The 23285-nt window shown below is 40.9% G+C and overlaps 1 protein-coding gene and 1 pseudogene across 1 annotated transcript; one reads left to right on the plus strand and one right to left on the minus strand.

Annotated features, from left to right (window-relative positions):
* Positions 1–2074: 2074 nt before the first annotated feature.
* On the plus strand, positions 2075–5243 carry LOC114556551 (myelin-associated glycoprotein). Its single transcript, XM_028579527.1, has 8 exons — positions 2075–2142; positions 2224–2520; positions 2967–3344; positions 3425–3688; positions 3803–4096; positions 4319–4348; positions 4456–4797; positions 4898–5243. The coding sequence occupies exons 1-8, from the start codon at positions 2097–2099 to the stop codon at positions 5197–5199; spliced, it is 1953 nt and encodes a 650-aa protein (XP_028435328.1). The 5' UTR covers positions 2075–2096; the 3' UTR covers positions 5200–5243.
* A 3291-nt stretch (positions 5244–8534) lies between these two features.
* On the minus strand, positions 8535–11560 carry LOC114556587 (urokinase plasminogen activator surface receptor-like; annotated as a pseudogene).
* Between the last annotated feature and the right edge of the window lie 11725 nt (positions 11561–23285).

Raw genomic sequence — 23285 nt, forward strand, 5'->3', positions numbered from 1 at the left:
TCAGCCTATATATATATATATATATATATATATATATATATATATGTGTGTGTGTGTGTGTGTGTGTGTGTGTGTGTGTGTGTGTGTGTGTGTTTTTTTTACAGGAACCAGTATATTCCTTTTGGTAGGCAAATTGTACCCTCCCCGGTTTCTTAAAATGATGGGTGGTTAGAGACTTTAAAAGGTGGAAGACTCCTCATAAACATTCCACTCTGAAGGTAAGTCATTATGATTTTTAAGAAATACCATATAAAATGCTAAAGAAGCTTTCCTTTTTCTGCATCTTACAACTTTATATTAGTTTCCATGCTGAAAAAGGCTGAGTTTTAATTTGATTCATGAAACAATATAAATATATCTTTCTCTTGTGATATCAGGGCTTCCTTAAAATGTAGTTGCTGACAGAAAGTAGCACAGACTTTGTTTTTTATTAGAAATCTGAGACATTTTTTAAGTACAGGAAGCCATTCTTGCATGTTGTGTCATATCCAAAATATATCATCACAAAAAAATATTTCTTTAGGCTGAAATGATTTAGCTTGTTACCATGTCTGGAGAGCTTTCTGAAATCAAGAATGTTTTTTTTGTCAGCAAAGTCTACCTTGTTCTGCTTTGTTATGCCATTTTATGTCATATTAACAATGACTGGCCTAAATGTAGAGCTTTCAAAACTTTTACTGCTTCAGATATGAGGAATTATCTCAGTCTATTGAGAAAACAACTTTTTTCTAGAAACAACATAACGTGGTTGATTTTGAACAGCTTTTAGATTTTTATTTGTATTCATGACATTTCTCTGATTTAGATTTTGTGGGGTTATTTTTAATCATGTATTAATCTGTTTGTATTATTATGTATGCTTTGTCTTTAACTCTAACGCCATTGCGGCCTTTTGCCAGGATTCGCTGTTTAACATGGGTGAAACTTTTAAACTGATACTCCAACCAATAACATCTGCAAATATTTACCCTGTAGAATTGAAAGTGGCTTTCTGTCCTATGTGAGTCCCCAAACTTTGGAAATTCAACACTAAATTTCTTGAGTACCCCTTGAAGATCGGATCCATAGCATAAAAGAGATTTGTTTTATTGGAACATTTGAATTTTCTGGGCCGGGTACTTTTGATGAATATGGAAAAAGAATCACAGATATATATTCTATTTTATTTTCTAATTTTGAAAGCATAATCATAAGGTGTTCACTGTGCATACTTTTATGTGTGTGGTATCATTCTCAAGATGTCTGGATTCTGCCATTTTCTTCTGAGATTCTGTATTCTAGGTAAGGCAATTTTTACTACTCAATTTTTGTTAAACATGTAAAAACTGATCAAATATTTACAATTTTTGCAATGTGCCTTATGCATATTGGTGCTCTTGCAGGATACATTTTCTGCAGTTCCACAGCTTGGAATGTATATATGCCAAGCAATATCAGAGGATTGAAGGGTTCCTGCCTTTTAATCCCTTGCACCTTCGACTACTATTACAATCCACCTCGCAGACCAGATCGTGTGGCTTGGTACCAGTATGCAAGCTACTCCTATCCTGTAGTTTGTAAAGATTGGGACATGAGGGATGAAATTGATGAATTTAAAGGTAAAACATGGACACCTAATTCTGGATCTGGGAGAAATTGCGACCTTTTAATCGACCCAGTGACGTGGGCTCACGACGGACAGAAGATTTACCCCTGGGTAGATCCAGACTATATTGGGAAATACACCCATGCATTTTCGGATAAAACTGTAACAATTGAAGTAGTTGGTAAGTTATCAAGGTGAGCTTAGAAAAATATTTTTAGATGGATGTATATACAATTTCCTCAATAATTCTTCACATTTCCTTTGTTAAGGCACGGCAGAGGAACCTCGTATTACGATCTATGGAGACAGGAAGGTTGGACAGTCTGTCACAGTGCAATGCACCGCTTCCCACACCTGTTCCTTTTCTCCACCGGATCTGAGTCTCAACATCCCACTGCGAAGCCACAGTCTAAGTCATAGCTCAGGGTCTGATGGCACAACCAAAACCACCTTGACAACCATATTAAACATAGAGAGAGACCACCAAACTGTGCAGTGCTCCGTCCGACACATGGGCGGTCACACGAAAACAGCCATTCAAACCTTAAATGCAGAATGTATGTGAGGCATTTACAAGAATAAAAACATTTTTCTTTTTTGCTGACCTAAAATGTTAACATTTACTATTTGTATCTCAGGCTCCTTTTCAGCGTTGACTATCAGCCATACATCAGACGATTTTCTTGAGGGACAGGCAAGCAAAGTAACCTGCACTGCCTCATACACATGCTCCAAACATATACCAACCCTGACATGGAACTATGGTAGCATGCCAGCCTCCACTGATACCAGCAACAGTGGAACCACTAGTTGGAGGACTGTCTCCACACTGACATTCACAGCATCAGCTAACGACCATGAACGACCTCTGACATGCTACGCACGATTCACTGGAGGACGGACGCAGGATAAGAGCATCACCCTCCAAGTAAAGAGTGAGTAGAAATAATAATCATATTCCTATATACCAGTATATGTTGCCTTTGTAGCAGTCATATGCCAGAGCTGCTCTGCATTTTAACTGAATCACCAACAAAGTTTGAAATAGAACTGAAATATATTTTGATCAAATGTAATTCATTCTTCACATTTTGCCATTTTACCATAAAATCATTTCACAGTGCTGGTTTGTTTAAAACAATAACTCTCAGCATGGGGTGTCAAACGAGGATTAAAGGGAAGGTAGAACATAAATTATAATTCTGTTACACTTATTTATGACTTTTATCAATTATTATCTTGTGAAATACTGGATTCTTTAACTTCTTACTGCCTCTAAAAATCAATCAAATGAAGCAGTTTGAGTGGAAACACGACTCTTTTCTTGAACTGCTTCTAAAAAGCTCTGCGACTTTGCTTCAAATGTTTCCTCTTTTTACAGGAAACATGCTGTCTCGCGGCTGGTCCTTCACCACCCCCCGCAGCATCACAGGCATGAGAGGCTCATGTATCATCATTCCTTGCACATTCACCTACAGTAATTCCCAGCCTGCTGACCTCCGAGTTATATGGTACTTGTTCCAGAGCAATGGGTACTCACCTGTATTTGATGAACGACAGAATATTATGAGTAAGTTTAACGGGATAACCAGCTTGATTGGAGCTGTGGGGGAGAAGAATTGTAGTCTTAAGATCGAGAGGCTGGAGATGTCACATAACCAGGACAGACTTTACCCATGGGTGGACAAGCACCCTATCACCTCCTACCAAAGCCTGGGTCCCACATTTTATGAAAAAACCTCTCAACTTATTGTTTCAGGTAAGTATCTGGATGTCAATTCAATTCAAATTCCAAGAAAGATTGTTCTCCAAATGACCATTCTTACTTTGATTTCATAGACCAAGCACAGGAACCACAGGTGAGCATCATAGGTATCCCCAGGGTGGGAGAGGAGAGCACAGTGTCCTGCAATGTGCGCCATACATGTATCTCTGCTCCCCCCACCCTGACCATAAGTGGTATACCTGGAGAAGATCTCATTACGGACACTTTGGTAACTGATGGGATTTGGGAAAGGACAGTAGAGAGAACCTGGGCTGTAAAAGAAGAGGACCAGAGTGTGAAGTGTACTGTTAGCTACACTGGGGGTCAAAGAGAAACAAGTGAGCTCAAGCTGAATGTTGAATGTAAGTACAATATGAGATCATGTTTTAACTGAAGTCAAATGAAAATTATCCTGTTTAGCAAATAAGCCTCACTATCGAATTCCTGCTCAGGTCCATATAACAGCATCAGAATGACTGAGCGGCCTGGCAACGCAACAGAGGGTGTGGCAAAGAGTGTCATTTGTTCTGTTTCCTACAAATGTAAGAAAAATAAACCAACCATTGTGTGGAACTACGAAGACATGCAGAGTTCGTTAAAAACCAAAGAGAACTCCAGCAATACCTATATCACAGTGTCAAATCTAACCTTTATTGGGTCTCTTGAGGATGACGGTAAATCTTTGACCTGCATTGCTCAGTTTGTTACTGGCGAGACCTCAGACTCTGAAACCCTTCATATAAAAAGTGAGTCCCTACATGTCATACACAGTGGTCAAGACATTGGATATTGTTATTATATATCACTCTCATATGGGAGTTGTATCAATATTTTCTTATAACTTTCTAGAGAAAGCTTGAAAGCAAAGAAGAATATTTTCCAAAATGTCAAACTTTTGTTCTAATGATGAGCTAACATTTGAAGAAGATTTAATTAATAATTGCTTGCTATCATTTTTTTTCCTCCAGAATATGTGAGAGATCCATATGAAAATGACAGTGGGTGTACTTCTCTATTTTCTCAAAACTTATTTTGCTGCCATGTTATTTCACAAGTGAAGTGATTTCTTCAGTCATCCCATCATGACTTATTTCTCTCTTTACAGCGTTCCATGATCAGGCTGCTGACGTCCCTTTCAGATTCAGCGCCCTGACCGGCTCCTGTGTGGTGATTCCCTGCAGCATCCCGTACAAGGAAGATGAGCCTTTCACGCGTGGCATCTGGTCCAAAAGAAATAATGATGTCATCTACCATAATGGCCCGACCTTTGTGGTTGACCATTTCAAGGGCCGCACCAGACTATTAGGAGAGCTGAATGAGGGAAACTGCTCATTAGAGATTGATGACATCAAACCCTTTGACAATGGGCCCTTCTGTTTCCATGCAGAGAGAGCTAACATGGAAAGATATAGATTCAACAATAGCTGCGTATTTATTGTTATGAAAGGTCTGGAATTTATTCTTCATTTTATTCAAATGTGCCAAGCTATTGATCTGTTGGCTATCTAATCAACAAAAGCACTCTGCTTTGTGTTTCACATGCTCAGCGTCCCCAGAAAAACCAGTGATGACCTCAGTTCCAGCAGAAGTTGATGCTGGCTCAACGATTACTGTCTCGTGTTCTGTTACGCACACATGTCCGTCACATCCTCCAGTGTTCTCATGGAGTGTCCCTCACCTCACCAGCGAGGTCACGCACACCTGGACGCCGCAGGGCATCTGGGAGACGACCTCCACCATCACGTTCACGGCTGCTGGAGGAGACGGGGTCAAAAACCTAACCTGTACTGCTGTCTCCTGGCTCGGCAAACAACGAGCCAGCACAGTCCAGATGACTGTGAAGGGTTAGAGCCACACAATTCATCTGTTGTGTTCATGTCTGGTTATGCAGTTATATCATACATTGAATAAATGAGCCTCAAATTTTTTAACATCGCCAGGATGAAGCTCTCTCCTAGCAGCCAGGCAGTGTTACGTTTAGTCCTGTTTGTAATCACAATTGCAGTGTTTAGAGTAGTTGCATTCAAATTTGCTTCATTTAAAGAAGAATAAGAAATATTTTATTAATCCCTGATGAAAAATGATATGATATATATGATATGAAAAATGATATGATATATATGATATTCTTTTACTTTGTTATTATACACCTTACACAAAGGCCCCAGAATGCACACACATGCAAACACAGCCTATACACATGCATTAAGCATTAAATGGAAAGTTGCCCAGGGGGTTTGGTGCCTTGCTCGAGGGCACCTCTGCAGTGCCCAGTAGGTGAACTGGCACCTATCCAGTTACCAGTCCACACTCCATACTTGGTCTGTATGGGGATTAAAACCAACAACCCTCCAGTTCCCAAGCCATGTTCCCACAGACTGAGCCAGTGCTGCCCTTAAAGAATGTATCTCAGCTGTTGATTATCTGAATGAACCTAAAATAAAATAAATATGCTTTTCTCTCATAGTGTCTCAGATGTTTGGGTTGTGCATTTAAACTCCAAAGTGATTTGATTATTTCTCACATGATTTCCTCCCTCTCTGCCATCTTTCCTCAGTGGAACAGACTAGAGCTGCATCCTATAACCCTTATATGATAACTCTGCAACTACGCGGTCCTCGGCTGAACCGGAAGTTGTTCTGTCCTTCCTAATAACGGACAAAGCTTCCATGCCATGTTCCAGGCCTAAAAAAGTGAAGCCAATGTGGAAGTGCCTTGAACCTGCATTCTATCTAATTTCCAGCAGGGGCGACTCAAGTCCTGTTTCTAAATCTATGGGAAAATGACCCTACGTCTCACTTGATGTATTACTTTAATACAACTTTTTATAATGACTTTATGCACTCAATCACTATTTTCAAGTCTTAATAATGACAGCATGACATTTAGTTTGTTAATTATGATCCCATTTATTGTAAAAGGGTCATGGCTACACGCCGACCTGTCCGTCACCGGCATAGGCAGAGCCTTGGCGATGCATATCCATGGCTCTGTGTACAATAGACTTAATCTTGTTTTTGGGTGTGGTCCGTGTTTTAATCTTGAACTCTGACCCTCTCACTATGTGTGTTTTTACTTAATCAAAGTTAAATGGGCGACGCCCATAATCGCCAAACTCAAGGCTTCAAAGCGGCAGTCCAAAAACCAATGGGTGAAGTCATGGATGCTACAGCCACTGATTTTATGTCTGATTATACACGACTAAAAAAGTGCACAGTTAGAGATGGGGACAGGCTTAACAGTTGAGGGTGATTAAGACTCATGGGAATATACAGGTGCTGGTCATATAATTAGAATATCAAAAAGTAGATTTATGTCAGTAATTCCATTCAAAAAGTGAAATTTGTATATTATATTCATTCATTACACACAGACTGATATATTTCAAATGTGTATTTCTTTTAATTGTGAAAATTATAACTGACAACTAATGAAAATCCCAAATTCAGTATCTCCGAAAATTTGAATATTACTTAAGACCAATACAAAAAAAAGGATTTTTAGAAATGTTGGCCAACAGAAAAGTATGAACATGACAAGTATGAGCATGTACAGCACTCAATACTTAGTTGGGGCTCCTTTTGCCTGAATTACTGCAGCGTGGCATGGAGTCGATGAGTCTGTGGCACTGCTCAGGTGTTATGAGAGCCCAGGTTGCTCTGATAGTGGCCTTCAGCTCTTCTGCATTGTTGTGTCTGGCGTATCGCATCTTCCTCTTCACAATACCCCATAGAGTTTCTATAGGGTTAAGGTCAGGCGAGTTTGCTGGCCAATTAAGAACATGAATACCATGGTCCTTAAACCAGGTACTGGTAGCTTTGGCACTGTGTGCAGGTGCCAAGTCCTGTTGGAAAATGAAATCTGCATCTCCATAAAGTCAAAACTTCCTGGTAGACGGCTGCGTTGATCTTGGACCTCAGAAAACACAGTGGACCAACACCAGCAGTTGACAGGGCGCCCCAAACCATCACTGACTGTGGAAACTTTACACTGGACTTCAAGTAACGTGGATTCTGTGCCTCTCCTCTCTTCCTCCAGACTCTGGGACCTTGATTTCCAAAGGAAATGCAAAATGTACTTTCATCAGAGAACATAACTTTGGACCACTCAGCAGCAGTCCAGTCCTTTTTGTCTTTAGCCCAGGCGAGACGCTTCTGATGTTGTGTCTTGTTCAAGAGTGGCTTGACACAAGGAATGCGACAGCTGAAACCCATGTCTTGCATACGTCTGTGCGTGGTAGGTCTTGAAGCACTGACTCCAGCTGCAGTCCACTCTTTGTGAATCTCCCCCATAAAACCCATAAAAAAAATCCTCTCCAGGGTGCAGTTTTTAGAGATACTGAATTTAGGGTTTTCATTAGTTGTCAGTTATAATCAACATTAAAAGAAATAAACACTTGAAATATATCAGTCTGTTTGGAATGAATGTATACATTATACAAGTTTCACTTTTTGAATGGAATTACGTAAATAAATCAACTTTTTCATGATATTCTAATTATATGACCAGCACCTGTACATCAACAGCTAATGACTATTAATGAGGGATCGTAATATTTGAACTAAACAGTAGCCTAAACTTTAGGCCTGTTGGCAAGTGTGTAATTTAGGCCCTAAGAACACAATTTCTAACAGGCCAAATTCCTGCCTGCACTAAACTAAAAATACATTCTTTTTTATACATATATAAATTCCATAAACATGGACACTTGCATTCCCTTATACATTGCCACAAGTCTCAGCACCCCAAGACAGGGCAACATTTCCCAAATATCATTTACATCACAGCCTCAAATTGAACCACATTTCCTAGACATAACCCCCTAAACAGCACTTCCTGGAACAACCTGAGCTTATTTAAAATAAAATATGTCTTACACAAACAGGCATTTGTGGCCAATTAGTTTATGTAGTTTAAAACTAAATCACATTGAAGGCCCTTTTAGTATGTACTTAGTTGAAACTGCAGGTCTGAAATGCTTAATCTTTGGCATGTTAAACATTGTAAAGCATCAGGGATACAATCAGTCTGGAATCAGTAAATACAGGCTGTATCTGACGCAGACCTGTAAACACTATTCCATGCTTTAACTTGAAAAGTGAATATCCTTAATGGTTATATGCCAAATGTCTTTTAAATGAGAAAGGATGTAGAGCACTCAAAGGAAACAGAATCTCAACAGCATTGGAATATTTATTTATTCAGCTTTATATTAGTAACAGCTAAATATTCTTTATCATCAGGATAATAACACCCAGAACAAAAACTGTGCATTATTATTAGCGTTTATTTTTTTTACTTGTTCTAAGAATAAAATAACAGGACAAGCTGAAAATCACTCTATGCAAAACACTGCAACAAAACGTTAAAAAGCTGGCTAGAAACTGTATGAGGCTAGAGATAAGTTGAAATCTATACTAAACATTCTCATTCATTGGTTGAAAGGACAGGGACCGGTGTGTGAGCAGCAGTATGAGGCCATGCAAAGATGAGAGAAAAGCTGAGTGGCCATACCTGCCAACATTTTCAAAATCCGGGAGATTTGTGCATGGCAGTGCGACGGGGGGGGTTAAGTGTTCTGTAAGTCTGTGCTACCCACATTGCCATCTTGAGTTCAGCTTTATTCACGTTTTCTGCCTCAGTCTGTTCTTTGATGATGAAGGATGAAATCGCCCATGTTCCCTTATGAGCCTCTTCTGCGCGATGGTGCCGATGTGTTTTAATATGCTGGGTAATGTCATTTTCCTCACCGTGCGCTACATTAAAATCAATGAGACACACCTTACAAAAGGCGTGGAGGTTGTTGAAATGACTAGGTACGATGCATGTAAATTGTTGCGCCCAACATGTTGAAATTGACTGCTATATTTCGATTTCTTTGCGGCAACACCGCCTTCACCTGTCTTTTTATCTGCTCCCTTTCGGGTCTGAACTTTCCGCGAAGCTTGCAGATCAACTGCGCACCTGGGTTATAGGTTGCCAGGTTGAGGTGACAAAGGGGTTGAAAATTGTATGGTGTTTGGATTGTGTGACTAGCATGCGGTTCATACAAGATCTGGCAATTGGTCAACATTAAACAAACATATTGCTCTGATTATTTATAAAGGAGTTTGGGCCATGCAAATTACGGGAGTTTCCCGGGAGAAATAAAAAACCGGGAGGGGAGATAGGGCTTTAAAAAAAAAAAAAACGGAGAAACCCGGGAAAAACGGGAGTGTTGGCAGCTATGGGAGTGGTGGTGATGCTGCCGTCTCCACCAGTTAGGAGAGCATGACCAAAGAGACCAGCGGGGCCACCAGGAGCAGAAGGCCAGCACTTGTGCTGCTGGCGCTGTTGCAGAAGTTCCCCTGACAGCAGTTAATATCTGTTCCAAGGGCTCCTGCCACTTGTGTAGTTTGCTTTGAGCACATGATCTTGGAGGCACAGCCCTTCAGGGTCACCTTTTGTTCTTTTGCATTCACTGAGAGAATGAAAACAATATTAGTTTGAGAGCTTAACGTTTTAATACACCTATGACTAAACATCCAACTGAGCAGAGGAAATATGTGGAACAAGAGCTAATGTTTAATTCTGTAGGCTGGTACCTGTTGTTGAGATGCAGTAGTCCTCATTCCCCTCACAGTTTAGAGTGTTGGAGCACTTTTGTCCATCGCAGAAGAAGCACTTTCTACCATTTGGATTGAATTTGCTGGGTTCTGTAACATAACATTCGTTTATGCATTTGGGGATGTAGAGGGGGGTTGAGGGGTGACTTTTCTTCTTCTTCTGTGCCTTTTTTTTTTTTTTTTTTTTACAGCTTTTCATGTCCAGCACGCTAATGGACAGTCACTGCTGCTAAACAGCTTTCAAAAATTAACATATTTTAAGATTAAAGAAGATTTAAACTATGAATTTAAAGATTAAATTAAACCTGGAAAACAAAGTTAATTAAATCATAGTTTTTAAATAAGTCATGACATCTGAAACATGATAAATGCAACCAACAACTTTTAAGGAGAGTAGTTTCCACATTTTCACAGAAATTACTTATGCAACTAAAACAGCTCTTAGCGCAAAGCAGCATCTAAATACCAACGGACAATTTAAGTAAGTTACCTGGGGCAGGTTGGTTGTTGCAGAGATCGGAGGTGCAACACTTGGTGGTAACTATGGTTTGGGAGTTTCCAAAGTTGACTGAGGCCTCGACACACTCACACAGCACAGCTTTTTGAGGCGACATCAACAACTTTTGAACCACCTGCAACAAAAGAGAAACCTTTGTAAACTGGAACAGCACAAAGCAGTTTAACAATAAAAACATTGCAACACAAATACCTGCATATGAAGTGATTCTTGTTGCAGCACACTGTTGACCCTGCAAAGGGCATTCTTTTGTTGTTTCTGTGCAGTTTCCTGCTGTTGTTACCGGTACACACTGGTAGCATTTCAGGGTGTGGGCTGAGAAAACAAAAAAATATATATATTTTTTAAGAAAAACACAAAACTACATTTTCTTCTTCTTCTTTAGTTTATTTGCTAATTATTTATACGTTTTTGAGACCTTAACTCTGAAGTAAATTATGAGAAAAGCTACAAAAATGGGTTATACTGCCTTCACCTCTGCTTAACTTGTCCCTCTCCGTCAGTGTGTGGCTGGGACTGATTACTCAAACAGAGTCAGGTGTGCCAGACCTGAGTGGAGCTTCACCAGCTGTCTCCTATTCTGCAATCAAGACTGCCTACAAGACCTCAGCACTTCCACACTCCCACTGCCTGAAGGTTGCTCACACTGTGTCAGTTCACAGTTCTCACCGCAGCGTATATTTTGTGATTGTATATTTTTTGACTTTTTCCTGACGGTGTCTTTGCTCTCCTTGCAGTTACGTCTGCTTCGTGTTAGATTCCTTGATACTGTGGTTTCCTAGCTCTGCCGTAATATACAGTACTCTTCTGACATATTTGTTTGTCTTTCAACTACAACAGACTAGAAACTATAATAGGAAAAAAGGCCAAAATCAAGTGAGGAACAAAGAGCAATGGCAGCGACGTGTTAAGTAACCAACAGGAAATATAGTATTTTTTTTTTTTTGTCTAGCATTAAAAAAGAAAATTAAACTGTAAAAAGATAATGGAACAAAAACTTGCCCTTAGAGAGAAGCACAATCCCAAACATCAGCGTCAGGAGATGCATTTTGTGATGGCGGGATCCAAGTGAGTATCACTTTGATCTGTTGCAGCTATTCTCCTGAGAAGGAGTTGTCTTTATCCTCAGACCACTCCTTCATACCTCCTTGATGTGTGTGAAGGGGAGTGAAGGTGTGGTGGAAGATGCATGTAAAACTGATGCCTTTTGTTACTAGCAATAAAAGATTAACCATTGGTCCAGGGTTTAGTTTGAGTGTGTGTGTGTGTGTTTTTACATTAGTACAAGAAAAAAAACAGCCATAGACAAAATTACTTTCAGTTATCACCATCCTGTTCAATTGCTCTGTGGCCCGTTTTTCAGAAAGATTTATTTATTTTGCATTTTGAGAATAAACCCAACATGACGAAAATAAAGTTGAAATACAATTTTGAGAATAAAGTCGACATGTAGAGAAAAAATTTTATATTTCAAGAATCAAGTCGGACTTTTGAGAATAAACCAAACTACTAGTCTTCTATAAAATGCCTTGTAAAGGCTTATATGAACTCGTGAAATTATACTTCATAAGTATTAGGACTTTGAAGAGATTGTGCCGAAAATTGTGTCTGTTCATATGGAGAAACGACACAAACTTGTAGGACGAGGTGGCCTTATTCCTTCAAACTGAAATGGCTTGTAATTTACAGATGCAAGGGTATCGATGGTTACACCTACACGCAATACAAAGAGGATATGTTGTATCACAAGACACAATAAGACAATTTATCAAATTGTTTGATCCTTAAGGAGTGGAGCTCTAAGGATGTAACACACATCTACAACGTTGCCTACATGGCAGCTGGCATGGCGGACAGTCGCTCTAATGTGATTAAGTAGTAAGTCATTTCAACTTTAATTTCAACATTATTCTCGACATTTCGACATTATTCTCGAAATGGTAGTTAAACTTTATTCTCGTCGTGTTTACTTTATTCTCGACATTGACTTATTCTCAAAATGCTAAATAAATAAATAAATCTTCCTCCTTAATTTATTTTCCCTTGATGTAAACCTAATACTCCGTAAGAAGCTGTATTAGCCAACTTTGCAGAGTTAAAGATATGTCGGGAGATGATATTGAGTCCCGACTAACGTCACCCATCGAGGACATGCTTTTACATCCCAGCAGATTCTTTGTGTCGCATATGTTTTTTTGCAAATGCAGTTTTCTTTAAAACATTAGTGATGCTGAGCAAATTAGTAAAACCACTGTATGCAGAGCCATCAGAAAAGTGTGCTTCGCTCTCATTTTTAAAACATTTTTGTAGTGTTCCCTGGACACAAACCTGTGACAGCCATTAAAAAGAAATAAATGATTATAAATTATAATTCTGTTAATGACATGGTGCTGCAGCCTCAGAATGGGATTAGTAGTGGTTTACTTTTCAGACCGCAGGATTACACTAAATGAAATTAGGCTATAGGTGTAATACCATTCCAGTTTTCCCCAGTAATATTCTAGGCTACCTCTGATTAAATATGAAATGAATACACTATATTCGAGCGTACGCATTGACTCGAGCAGCAATTTTCCTCACACCAATTCTCGCTCTTTTGCAACAGCAGCCGTACTGCTTTTTTAACGAAATATATGTACAAACTCGTATGTGCGCATGAGTAGTTCCAGTTCCAGAGGGGTAAAGTATGCCGACCAGTTTGTTTGTGGTTGTTACCATGGTGAATCTTAGTATTATGGCTCCATTCATGCTGCCTTTTTATAGTGGTGGTGCACGCGCTTAACTCTGAGTGAACCTATTCTGAGTTGATTGAACTAACTCAAATCAGCTGTTCTGGAACCAAAAACTCAGTTTCCCATCTCAGAGTAAATCAACTCAGAGTTCAGGGTTAGACTCACTTTGTTAAACCTCCTACCTGAAACGGGTCCCTGACCTTTAAATGTTCCTGAATGATGAAAACAAACATTATGAGGCGAGGCAGCTATTCAGTTCATTTCCTATTCAAACAGCCACTCCTTGTGCTGTTACTCATTGTTGATCTTTACTTAACTCTTTGTTTCATATCAAGTGTAATCCCATTAACCCTCCATTTATCTCTGACTCTCCCTTCTGACTTTTTCCAGTCCTCACCTTGCCACTTCTTTTACTACTTTTCTGCTGCATAATCACATTCGAGGGACTTGGGATGCTCAAACTCATGAAAATATGCACGCATGTCAAGCAAGGCCAAAATTGCAAATTAATGCAGTGACTGGGCTCAGGCATGGACAGTGGGCTTTATAGTACCCCCCAACACACAACATATTTTGGATAAAGTTCCTTTGATGGTCACGGAATTTGGTAGGAACATTGTTCTTCATGTTGAGGAACATGTCTTTACGCAAATAAAGAGCCTGGCGGTGCCTGCGGTGATGCTAGCGATGAGGAGTTTAGCACAACATCCAGCCTGGCTATTTCAGATGAACAATTAGAACAAGCGGGACATGACAGAAAACCACAGCCCGGCTGGAGTGACAGACACCTGTTGTTTTTAATAATTTTAGAACCGATCGTAGAGAGCCCCACTTGGTGCCGTGTCTGCGTGTGTGTGTGTGTGTGTGTGTGTGTGTGTGTGTGTGTGTGTGTGTGTGTGTGTGTGTGTGTGTGTGTGTGCGTGCGTGCGTGCGTGCGTGCATGTGTGTGTGTGCTGTAGTAAAGAGAGAGATTGGGAGAAGGAAGTTTGTGTGAGGTGGACCTGCTCACCACCCAAATCTTCTCAGAGGGTCACTTCTTATATCATAACAAGGTAATACAATGTGTAATCAAGTGATGACTGATTAACAGTAATGTAAATGCAAGTATAGGCTCTTAACCTTGCAGTTTTGCACATATTTAAGACTCAATTTCTCCATTTCTTTGCACAAAACTCTCCAAAAAGTGCATTTTACCGGTTTATTTAAAAAAAAAAATTCCCGGGCATAACAAATCCCAATTTAACCCCTGCTTAGGCCTATTCACAAGATGTTATGTTTTTTTTATTTGAATGTTATATGTATGTTACAGTTTGTTGGTCTTACCAGTGAAGAAGAATTTGTTTGCTGTGTAAGACAGAACGTGGTCATTCATATCAGACAATCGGACAGCGAGCAGGCATCTTTGCAAAGCCAAAATCACCTAACTGTAGGTCGACATATTTAATACGGGTTTTGTCACCACCAAATATAATAATTTCTGCAGATAATGTAATACAAAAATGATAAATAAATAAAGTAGGCTATACTTCTTTCTCTAAAATGTAAAGTGTGCAAATATACAAACATATAAACCATAAGATAATACTGATACTAATACAGATTTTAAGGTGGAAAAGAAGGCAGTTGTGATTTTGATGACATGCTTTTCGAAGAACAGGTTGCTGTCCAAACTAACTCCTGATGGTGTGGATGTGTGAGGAGGGAGACAGATTGCATTTACAGATGGTGAAGCAATAGTTGTGCGATGTTTTGAAGAGGAATTTGGGACCGATGTTTTGTCACAGTTAAGTTTGAGAAAGTTGGTTTGCATCCATGATTTAATTTCACTGAGGCCAATGGTCAAAGTGGAGTGAGTTAGTGGTGATGGATTTGGTGGAGATGTAGAGCTGAACAACATCGGTAATGGCATTACATTGTCAGGTGTCATTACATATCAGGAAATTATGACATAGAATAAAATAGTTGCCATATATTAAGTTGTGCAACTTAACTTTGAGAACTACATTTCACGCTGAGAGTGAGCTGTATAGGCCTATACGTATATATAAGTTATACGCAACCTATTTTCAGAGACAGTGAGAGAGAGTAAAAGAGGTGCTCAACAATCAGCTGTTTTTCCAAAGTCAGCTCTTTAGGCTGTATTTTCATAGATTTTAATCTGCTTTATTGAAATAAATTCTGTTGATTTTGTTCTGTGATAGTTTCAATTTTGTCCTTTGTTTTATAGATATTTATAGAGTCACAATTAACATCACAAGAAATGGAGTTGGAGAAAGTGGTTTTGTTTTAAACTAAAGAAAAACCCACAGCTTACTTTTACGTTTTCTAAAAATGTAGATGCTGTGTGAGTTTGGGCCATAAGAGGGTGGAGGGGGGGCCTCCAAGATTTTGTGCCCAGGGGCCTCTGCATTCTAAATCCGTGCCTGCCTCCACGCCCTACTTTCTCCTTGCAGGTGTTGCATATTGATAACTTGTTATCTTCTGCACACACGCTGAAGAATTTCCAAACAGCTGATATGTTGCAGGTTAATTCACGAGGCTCCCTACTGCAAGAATAGCGCGGACACGCGCTTCACACCACACACGGCGGAGAAGTTGAGAGAAAGGAAAAAGAGACTGTGTCTCTGTCCGTGTGTGCGTTCGTCCTTGAGAACTGCAACTCGTATAACTTATGTTGTCAGTTAATTCTAGCATTGACCGGTATAAAATCGGCATATGTCAGACTGACCTGCCGGTCCCTGGTCATGGTGAAGCACGGCTTCGGTAGCCGGCATGTTGAATGTAAACAAAAAGCTGCTCGCCTTCGCTGCGCTATCCTCGTCGCGTAAAGCCCGCGGTTGTGATTGGTGTTAAGCCCGCCTCAGCGGTTGTGATTGGTGCCTCAATTTTGAGGACATTGGAAATGGGTTTGAATGGGCTCTTCGCCAGACTGACCTGCAAAGCAAATTTCAAATTTGCCGGAAGTTCGTCAGGGTTTACCCAGGCTACAGATATTCACAAATTCTGGTACACACATCGCTCTCATCATCACAAGCATATTTCCAATTTACTTCTATTAACTCTGCCCAACCAGATATGAGCGAGGATACAAGAGAGCAGCCTTCCCAGAAGGCGTGCAGCTGAAAGGGTTGCTAACTCTGCCCATACACCTGATGAATACACATGATGTTTCAGAGGAAAGGACGTCTCATCCCTCTGAAACACATTTCCTCGATTCCCTCTCCTAACATGATTTCCTCCTTCTCTGGCTGAACCGGAAGTTTTTTTGTCCCTCCTCGGTGAAGGCCGTCTCAAAGCTCTTATTTCTGCCCTGAGGAGTAAGCATCGAGGAGGGATCATCGAGAAGCTATAGGCGAGGATACACAAGAGCAGCTTTCCTGGAAGCCGTGCAGTTGAAGGAGTTGCTAACTTCGCCCATGCAGCTGACAAATTAATATTACGCTTGAGAGGAAAGGACGTCTCATCCCTCTAAAACACATTTGCTCGTTGCCTCTCTCCTCCGATGATTTCCTGGCGTCTCTCCCGTACCTCCTCGGTGGGAGGGACTAAAGCCCGGGACACACCCAGACAAAAATCGGCCGTTGGACAGTCTGGCGAGGTCAGTGACTTGAATCTGTTCGGTGTGTCCCTTGCCGTCGTCAGTCTGGGGGGCTGTCAGTGTTTATTTTGGCCGACCTGACATGTAAAGTCGGCGGCAGGGCAGTCGGGACTCAACCGGAAATGATGAGAGGGATGAGCATGACTAGAGTCTCTCAAAATCTGACAAATCTTTTAAACTGACCTTTGTCGATCTGAAATGAAGACAGATTCAGGAACTGCATGGCCTATTTCTCGCTTAAAATGTTTTCAGAAACACATTTCAGGGAACTATTTTAGTACAATATGAAATTGTATTCTGAACAAGCTGCCATGACAGTCTGGCTTTGAATTTCCGGAGAAAACAAATCCACGTGACTCATTTTTCCTATCAGCTGCCGGTTTTCATTTCTTGGGCAACAATACAGAGTAGCGCCCATTGGTTGCACCGCATACTTCACTAGCGAACCAGTGCACGAGAAAACCGGAAGTGACAATGGTAAACATACCAGATAAACAGTGGTGGCGCGGACGATGGCACTACACTCACTCGCTATCATCGCGTCTTTTTTGATTATTATTGTCATATTGGATTTCGAATCATCATGACTTGGACCGAAGCCAGGGACGTTGTTAGGCCTGTTTTAGGGGGCTGAAGCTACCTAACCCCCCAATGCAGCTTTGAAGTATCTAAAAGCTAACATTAGAATAACATTTGTAAGTAAGATTTTACAAGGTAAAGTTTTGCATAACCTGGGGGCTAAGCCCCCCCTGTCTTTCAATCCTAGTGACGTCCCTGACTGAAGCACTCCAGGAGGAGCTGATCAGCATGGTCGAGGAGAGGCCACCACTGTACAACGTATCTGAAGAGCTATTCGAATTGAATAGTGAAGACAGACTGCTGGCGTCAAATCACGGAAAAATTTAATTTATCCGGTAAGATTTTCTCTTCTATCTTATTGTGTGTACATCCCACCTTTGTACAATGTTTAGGACAAAGGGAAGAATGCATGAAATACAGGAAAGAGACGGCAGCATCAAAACGGGGCCTATCGACGCGAGGAAGGGAGGCAAGTGGAGGAGTCAAGGAGGCAATTTAAGCAACATGATAAGCACCTTAAGAAACAAGGAAGGGAAGTAAGTGAAGGAACCTGGGATGCAGCCCCACATCTAACAATAAGGATAATGTACTTTATGGCACCGTCTGAGTGGTTTAAAAAAACAGTTAAAGTGATGGTTCGGAGTAATTTCACCCTAGGGTCCTTTGCACCATGACCTCAAGCCAAACAACCCCCCAGAAGCTTTTTTCAGCTGGGTCTTGGACGAGTTAGCGTGATCAGCTGAATAGCTTAGTGCAGGCGCTAATGGATCCACATTTGTATCTCGTAAATGACCCCACTAATAATGCCCGAAATGATACCAAACTTCTACACTAGTACAAATAGGTTATGCACTCATAAAACGATGGATTGGAAAGTTTGTGAGTACACCAGAAGTTTATGCAAATAACACATGCCTGTTGGCTTCTGCTCTCTGCTGCTGCTGCTGCTACCGCGCAGTACAGTGCTTAGGGACGTCTACAAATTACAACACCAAAAAGAGATACAACAAAAATATTTATTAATTTAATGATTAAATAAGGTAATGTCTCCAAACTTACCTCAATTATAAGTTGACTCCTGCTAGTTATACTACAGCACTTACTTTAAAAAAAAAAGTTAAATTAATAAATATTTTTACAATACACCCTTTCTATACTATAGGCTCAGTCAGGGGGGCCAATCATCTTTCAGGAGAGGTCGGTGCTCATGCCCCCATTCTAGCCCCCCCCCCCGAAATGAGAGAGGCCACCGTAGCTGATATCGTGGGACATTCAAACAGCAAAACCAAATGCTGTAGTTATAACTTGACAGAGAAAACATAACTCAGCTTTTAGCTTCTGAAATAATCAATGGAGTTACGCTACTGACTGGTCCTTGTGCGTAAATGTGCACAGTATAGCGGACAACTCTGCTGTGTTTAACAGTTAAGAGAATATTGTCCTCATTAATAATGTAGGCTATTTCTTTCACCTACCCGCAACCATCTAACCCTTATAACCTATAATATGTAGCCTACAGTAGATTCGTAGGTCTAACGCATTCTGCTTATCTAGCATAAATTAAACAATGATTTTCATACAATAATCCTAATCGGGATTCATGTGGATAAATATGAGTGGGCAGGAGAGTGACCGTGGATTTCCACCAGATGTGGAACGGCTGCGGAATGGCTCCGAAACGGCGGCGGAGTCATTAGGTTTCCATTAAAGTCAATGTGTGTATTTCCACTGGCTGCATAACCGCTGCGTTCCGACTGCGTCCCAGCTCCGGTGGTCTGCAGCCCTCCACAGCAGATACGCAGAGCTTCTATTTTTGCCGGACGGCGGAGAGCTCCGCAGTAATTCAGCACACGGCAGATAGTGCGGGACAGGAAGTCGAGCACAGAAGCAAAATAAAACATCCAGTTAATTTTCTAAATAACATACACCGTGCTCACGGCGGATCATATTTCCCTGCACTACCTTGAAAACACAGCACAGAGCTGTTTCCCCTACAGCTGACTACAGCTGTCAGTCATGGCCGCAGCCGTGCAGCGACAAATCCGGACCTGGTGGGTATTGATGGACGGCGGAGCAGGCAACAAACACGCAGCGGAGCCGGTCCGCAGCAGTTACGCATCTGGTGGAAATGAGGAGTGAGCGTGCGCAACCAATAATGATAATACACTTTATTGTTGAACACCTTTCATACAAGAAACAGCCTTCAGCTCAGTGCTTTATAATAACAAAATTACATGCAGTGAGTGCCTCACATGAAACGACATAATTAATTAATATAAATAGGAAAATTAAATGGTGTTGAAGTAATATTTCCCACTGGGTTGTCCAGGTTTATTGAGCCAGGATGAAACATTATGGTGAAAATGCACGGGGCAAAGTATTCAGATGCCTTTCTGTAGTCCACCTTCAGAACAGTGTAGTTTCACCAGCTAACCCACCCATGTCAGTAACATCCACTCTCACATGATTACGCAGCAGAGTGTTAAGGCCAGTCGGATTCTCCTTGCACCGCTGTTGTATTTTCCTAATTCCTTTCGAATTTTCCATCACGCCTTTCCTTGACGTCGTGACTTTGACCATCAGGGTTAAGGAAAAGTGGTTAGGAAAGGACTTAAGAGGTTATTTTTGGATTTTCAACCTGCATGCTGGTTGCTGCTGTTCCAGCTCTGGGTTTGGTTATGTTGTTTTAGTTTAGCTTTTTTGTTTGCACTCACACACACACACATCCATCACTCATGCACACTAACACTGACTATACTGACAACCACATCCCACACACCTTAATAGTCTATATTCCAAAGTTTATTTTGGTTAGATTGGATCAGAATTATCAGGGTGTGTCCTATTTGTTGTGGCCTAAGAGCCAGGTCATAACAGCAGTGAAGCCATCTAGCGATACAATGTAACAGTCACACATAATGGTATTCTTGATGAGCTATTCTTATTAGGATATAGGCTATCAAATAAAAAAACAGGAAAGCAAATAAGAATATATGCCAAAATGTCAAACATTTGGTCTAATAAGATGACATTTGAAGATTAAATAAGAAATTATTAATTACTTGCAATATGTTTTCCCCTCCAGAATATGTGAGAAAGCCATATGGAAATGACAGTGAAGGTACTTCTCCATTCTCTAAAAAATAATCTTGCTGCCATGTAATTTCACAAGTGGAGTGACTTCTTCAGGCATCCCATCATGACTTGTTTCTCTCTTTACAGCGTTCCATGATCAGGCTGCTGACGTCCCTTTCAGATTCAGCGCCCTGACCGGCTCCTGTGTGGTGATTCCCTGCAGCGTCCCGTAGCAGGAAGATGAGCCTTTCACGCGTGGCATCTGTTAAAAAAAAATAAAAAATGATATCATCTACCATAATGGCCAGAGCTTTGTGGTTGACCATTTCAAGGGCCGCACCAGAATATTAGGAGAGCTGAATGAGGGAAACTGCTCATTAGAGATTGATGACATCAAACCCTTTGACAATGGGCCCTTCTGTTTCCATGCAGAGAGAGATAACAAGGACGGATACAGATTCAACAATAGCTGCGTATTTATTGTTATGAAAGGTCTGGAATTTATTCTTCATTTTATTCAAATGTGCCAAGCTATTGATCTGTTGGCTATCTAATCAACAAAAGCACTCTGCTTTGTGTTTCACATGCTCAGCGTCCCCAGAAAAACCAGTGATGACCTCAGTTCCAGCAGAAGTTGATGCTGGCTCAACGATTACTGTCTCGTGTTCTGTGACGCACACATGTCCGTCACATCCTCCAGTGTTCTCATGGAGTGTCCCTCACCTCACCAGCGAGGTCACGCACACCTGGACGCCGCAGGGCATCTGGGAGACGACCTCCAACATCACGTTCACGGCTGCTGGAGGAGACGGGGTCAAAAACCTAACCTGTACTGCTGTCTCCTGGCTCGGCAAACAACGAGCCAGCACAGTCCAGATGACTGTGAAGGGTTAGAGCCACACAATTCATCTGTTGTGTTCATGTCTGGTTATGCAGTTATATCATACACTGAATAAAGGAGCCTCAAATGTTCCAACATCGCCAGGATGAAGCTCTCTCCTAGCAGCCAGGCAGTGTTACGTTTAGTCCTGTTTGTAATCACAATTGCAGTGTTTAGAGTAGTTGCATTTAAATTTGCTTCATTTAAAGAAGAATAAGAAATATTTTATTAATCCCTGATGAAAAATGATATGATATATATGATATGAAAAATTATATGATATATGATATTCTTTTACTTTGTTATTATACACCTTACACACAGGCCCCGGTATGCACACACATGCAAACACAGCCTATACACATGCATTAAGCATTAAATGGAAAGTTGCCCAGGGGGTTTGGTGCCTTGCTCGAGGGCACCTCTGCAGTGCCCAGTAGGGGAACTGGCACCTATCCAGTTACCAGTCCACACTCCATACTTGGTCTGTATGGGGATTAAAACCAACAACCCTCCAGTTCCCAAGCCATGTTCCCACAGACTGAGCCAGTGCTGCCCTTAAAGAATGTATCTCAGCTGTTGATTATCTGAATGAACCTAAAATAAAATAAATATGCTTTTCTCTCATTGTGTCTCAGATGTTTGGGTTGTGCATTTAAACTCCAAAGTGATTTGATTATTTCTCACATGATTTCCTCCCTCTCTGGCATCTTTCCTCAGTGGAACAGACTAGAGCTGCATCCTATAACCCTTGTTTGATAACTCTGCAACTACGCGGTCCTCGGCTGAACCGGAAGTTGTTCTCGTATTATGTTAAAAAAAAATTTCATTGATGATGTTACGCGTCAAAATGACCCGTACAGTGTAAATACACTCAAAACAAACTTTTTTTCCTCATCACAAACATTTTTTCCCCCAAAACTGTGTTTAGTGAAAATATTTCCGGTATACACTTTCCGGTATATTTCCGGTATACACTTGCATATTCCATGCATAGCTAGATTTGGCATCCTAGGATGCCCATATTTTGATGCCATACTTGGCAGGCTTGTTGGGCATGTACTGTCAGAAGGGACAGCGCCCTCTGAATGGAACAAGGTGTTCATCTACAGTGACATGGGGACCAGGATTGTACAAGACAGGTACAATTTTGACCCATTTATTCAATTCAATTCAATTCAATTTTATTTATAGTATCAAATCATAACAGAGTTATCTCGAGACACTTTACCAATAGAGTAGGTCTAGACCACACTCTATAATTTACAAAGCCCCAACAATTACAGTAATTCCCTCAAGAGCAAGCATTATAAATGGCTATTGCGACAGTGGCGAGGAAAAACTCCCTCTTGGGAAGAAACCTCGGCAGACCCAGACTCTTGGTAGGCGGTGTCTACATGTCATACATCTCTGATCTCAGCTAGTTTGTCTCTTTCACATCAACCAGCTCTAGTGTTGTGGAACACCCAAGCTTTCATATGAATTGACTCCAAAGACGTTGTTAGAAATATTGGCCTTCCACGTTCCAGCGTTGTATGGCTCAAGACTATGGCGATATAGTATTCACTAAAAATCACCCAAGCAGAAAGCACAATAGTAATTCTGAAACGTGATTGACTGAAGATACAACAATGCCATCACACAACACTGCAGAGTGCAGGTTGCAAAATAACAGTCACTTAGTCAGCTGCAACTTCACAAACTGCAAAAGCCAACATATAGGCTACTGCACTTGACAACATACAGGCCTATAGCAGCATCACAAAATTATGATGCAATACGTCTGATATGCCAACCCAGTATCACGCCTAAGCGTGTAATACACCCGCTGGTCCACTGGGTTTTGCGTGGGGTTGCATGGCATTTCAATAAACTAAACAAAATATGTACATTATCTGGTCACACGGTCACAACAGATTATATTAGCCTAGTCAATTTACAGATAGCAT

Source organism: Perca flavescens, chromosome 6 (genome assembly GCF_004354835.1).
Source record: "Perca flavescens isolate YP-PL-M2 chromosome 6, PFLA_1.0, whole genome shotgun sequence".
Classification (NCBI taxonomy): Eukaryota; Metazoa; Chordata; class Actinopteri; order Perciformes; family Percidae; genus Perca; species Perca flavescens.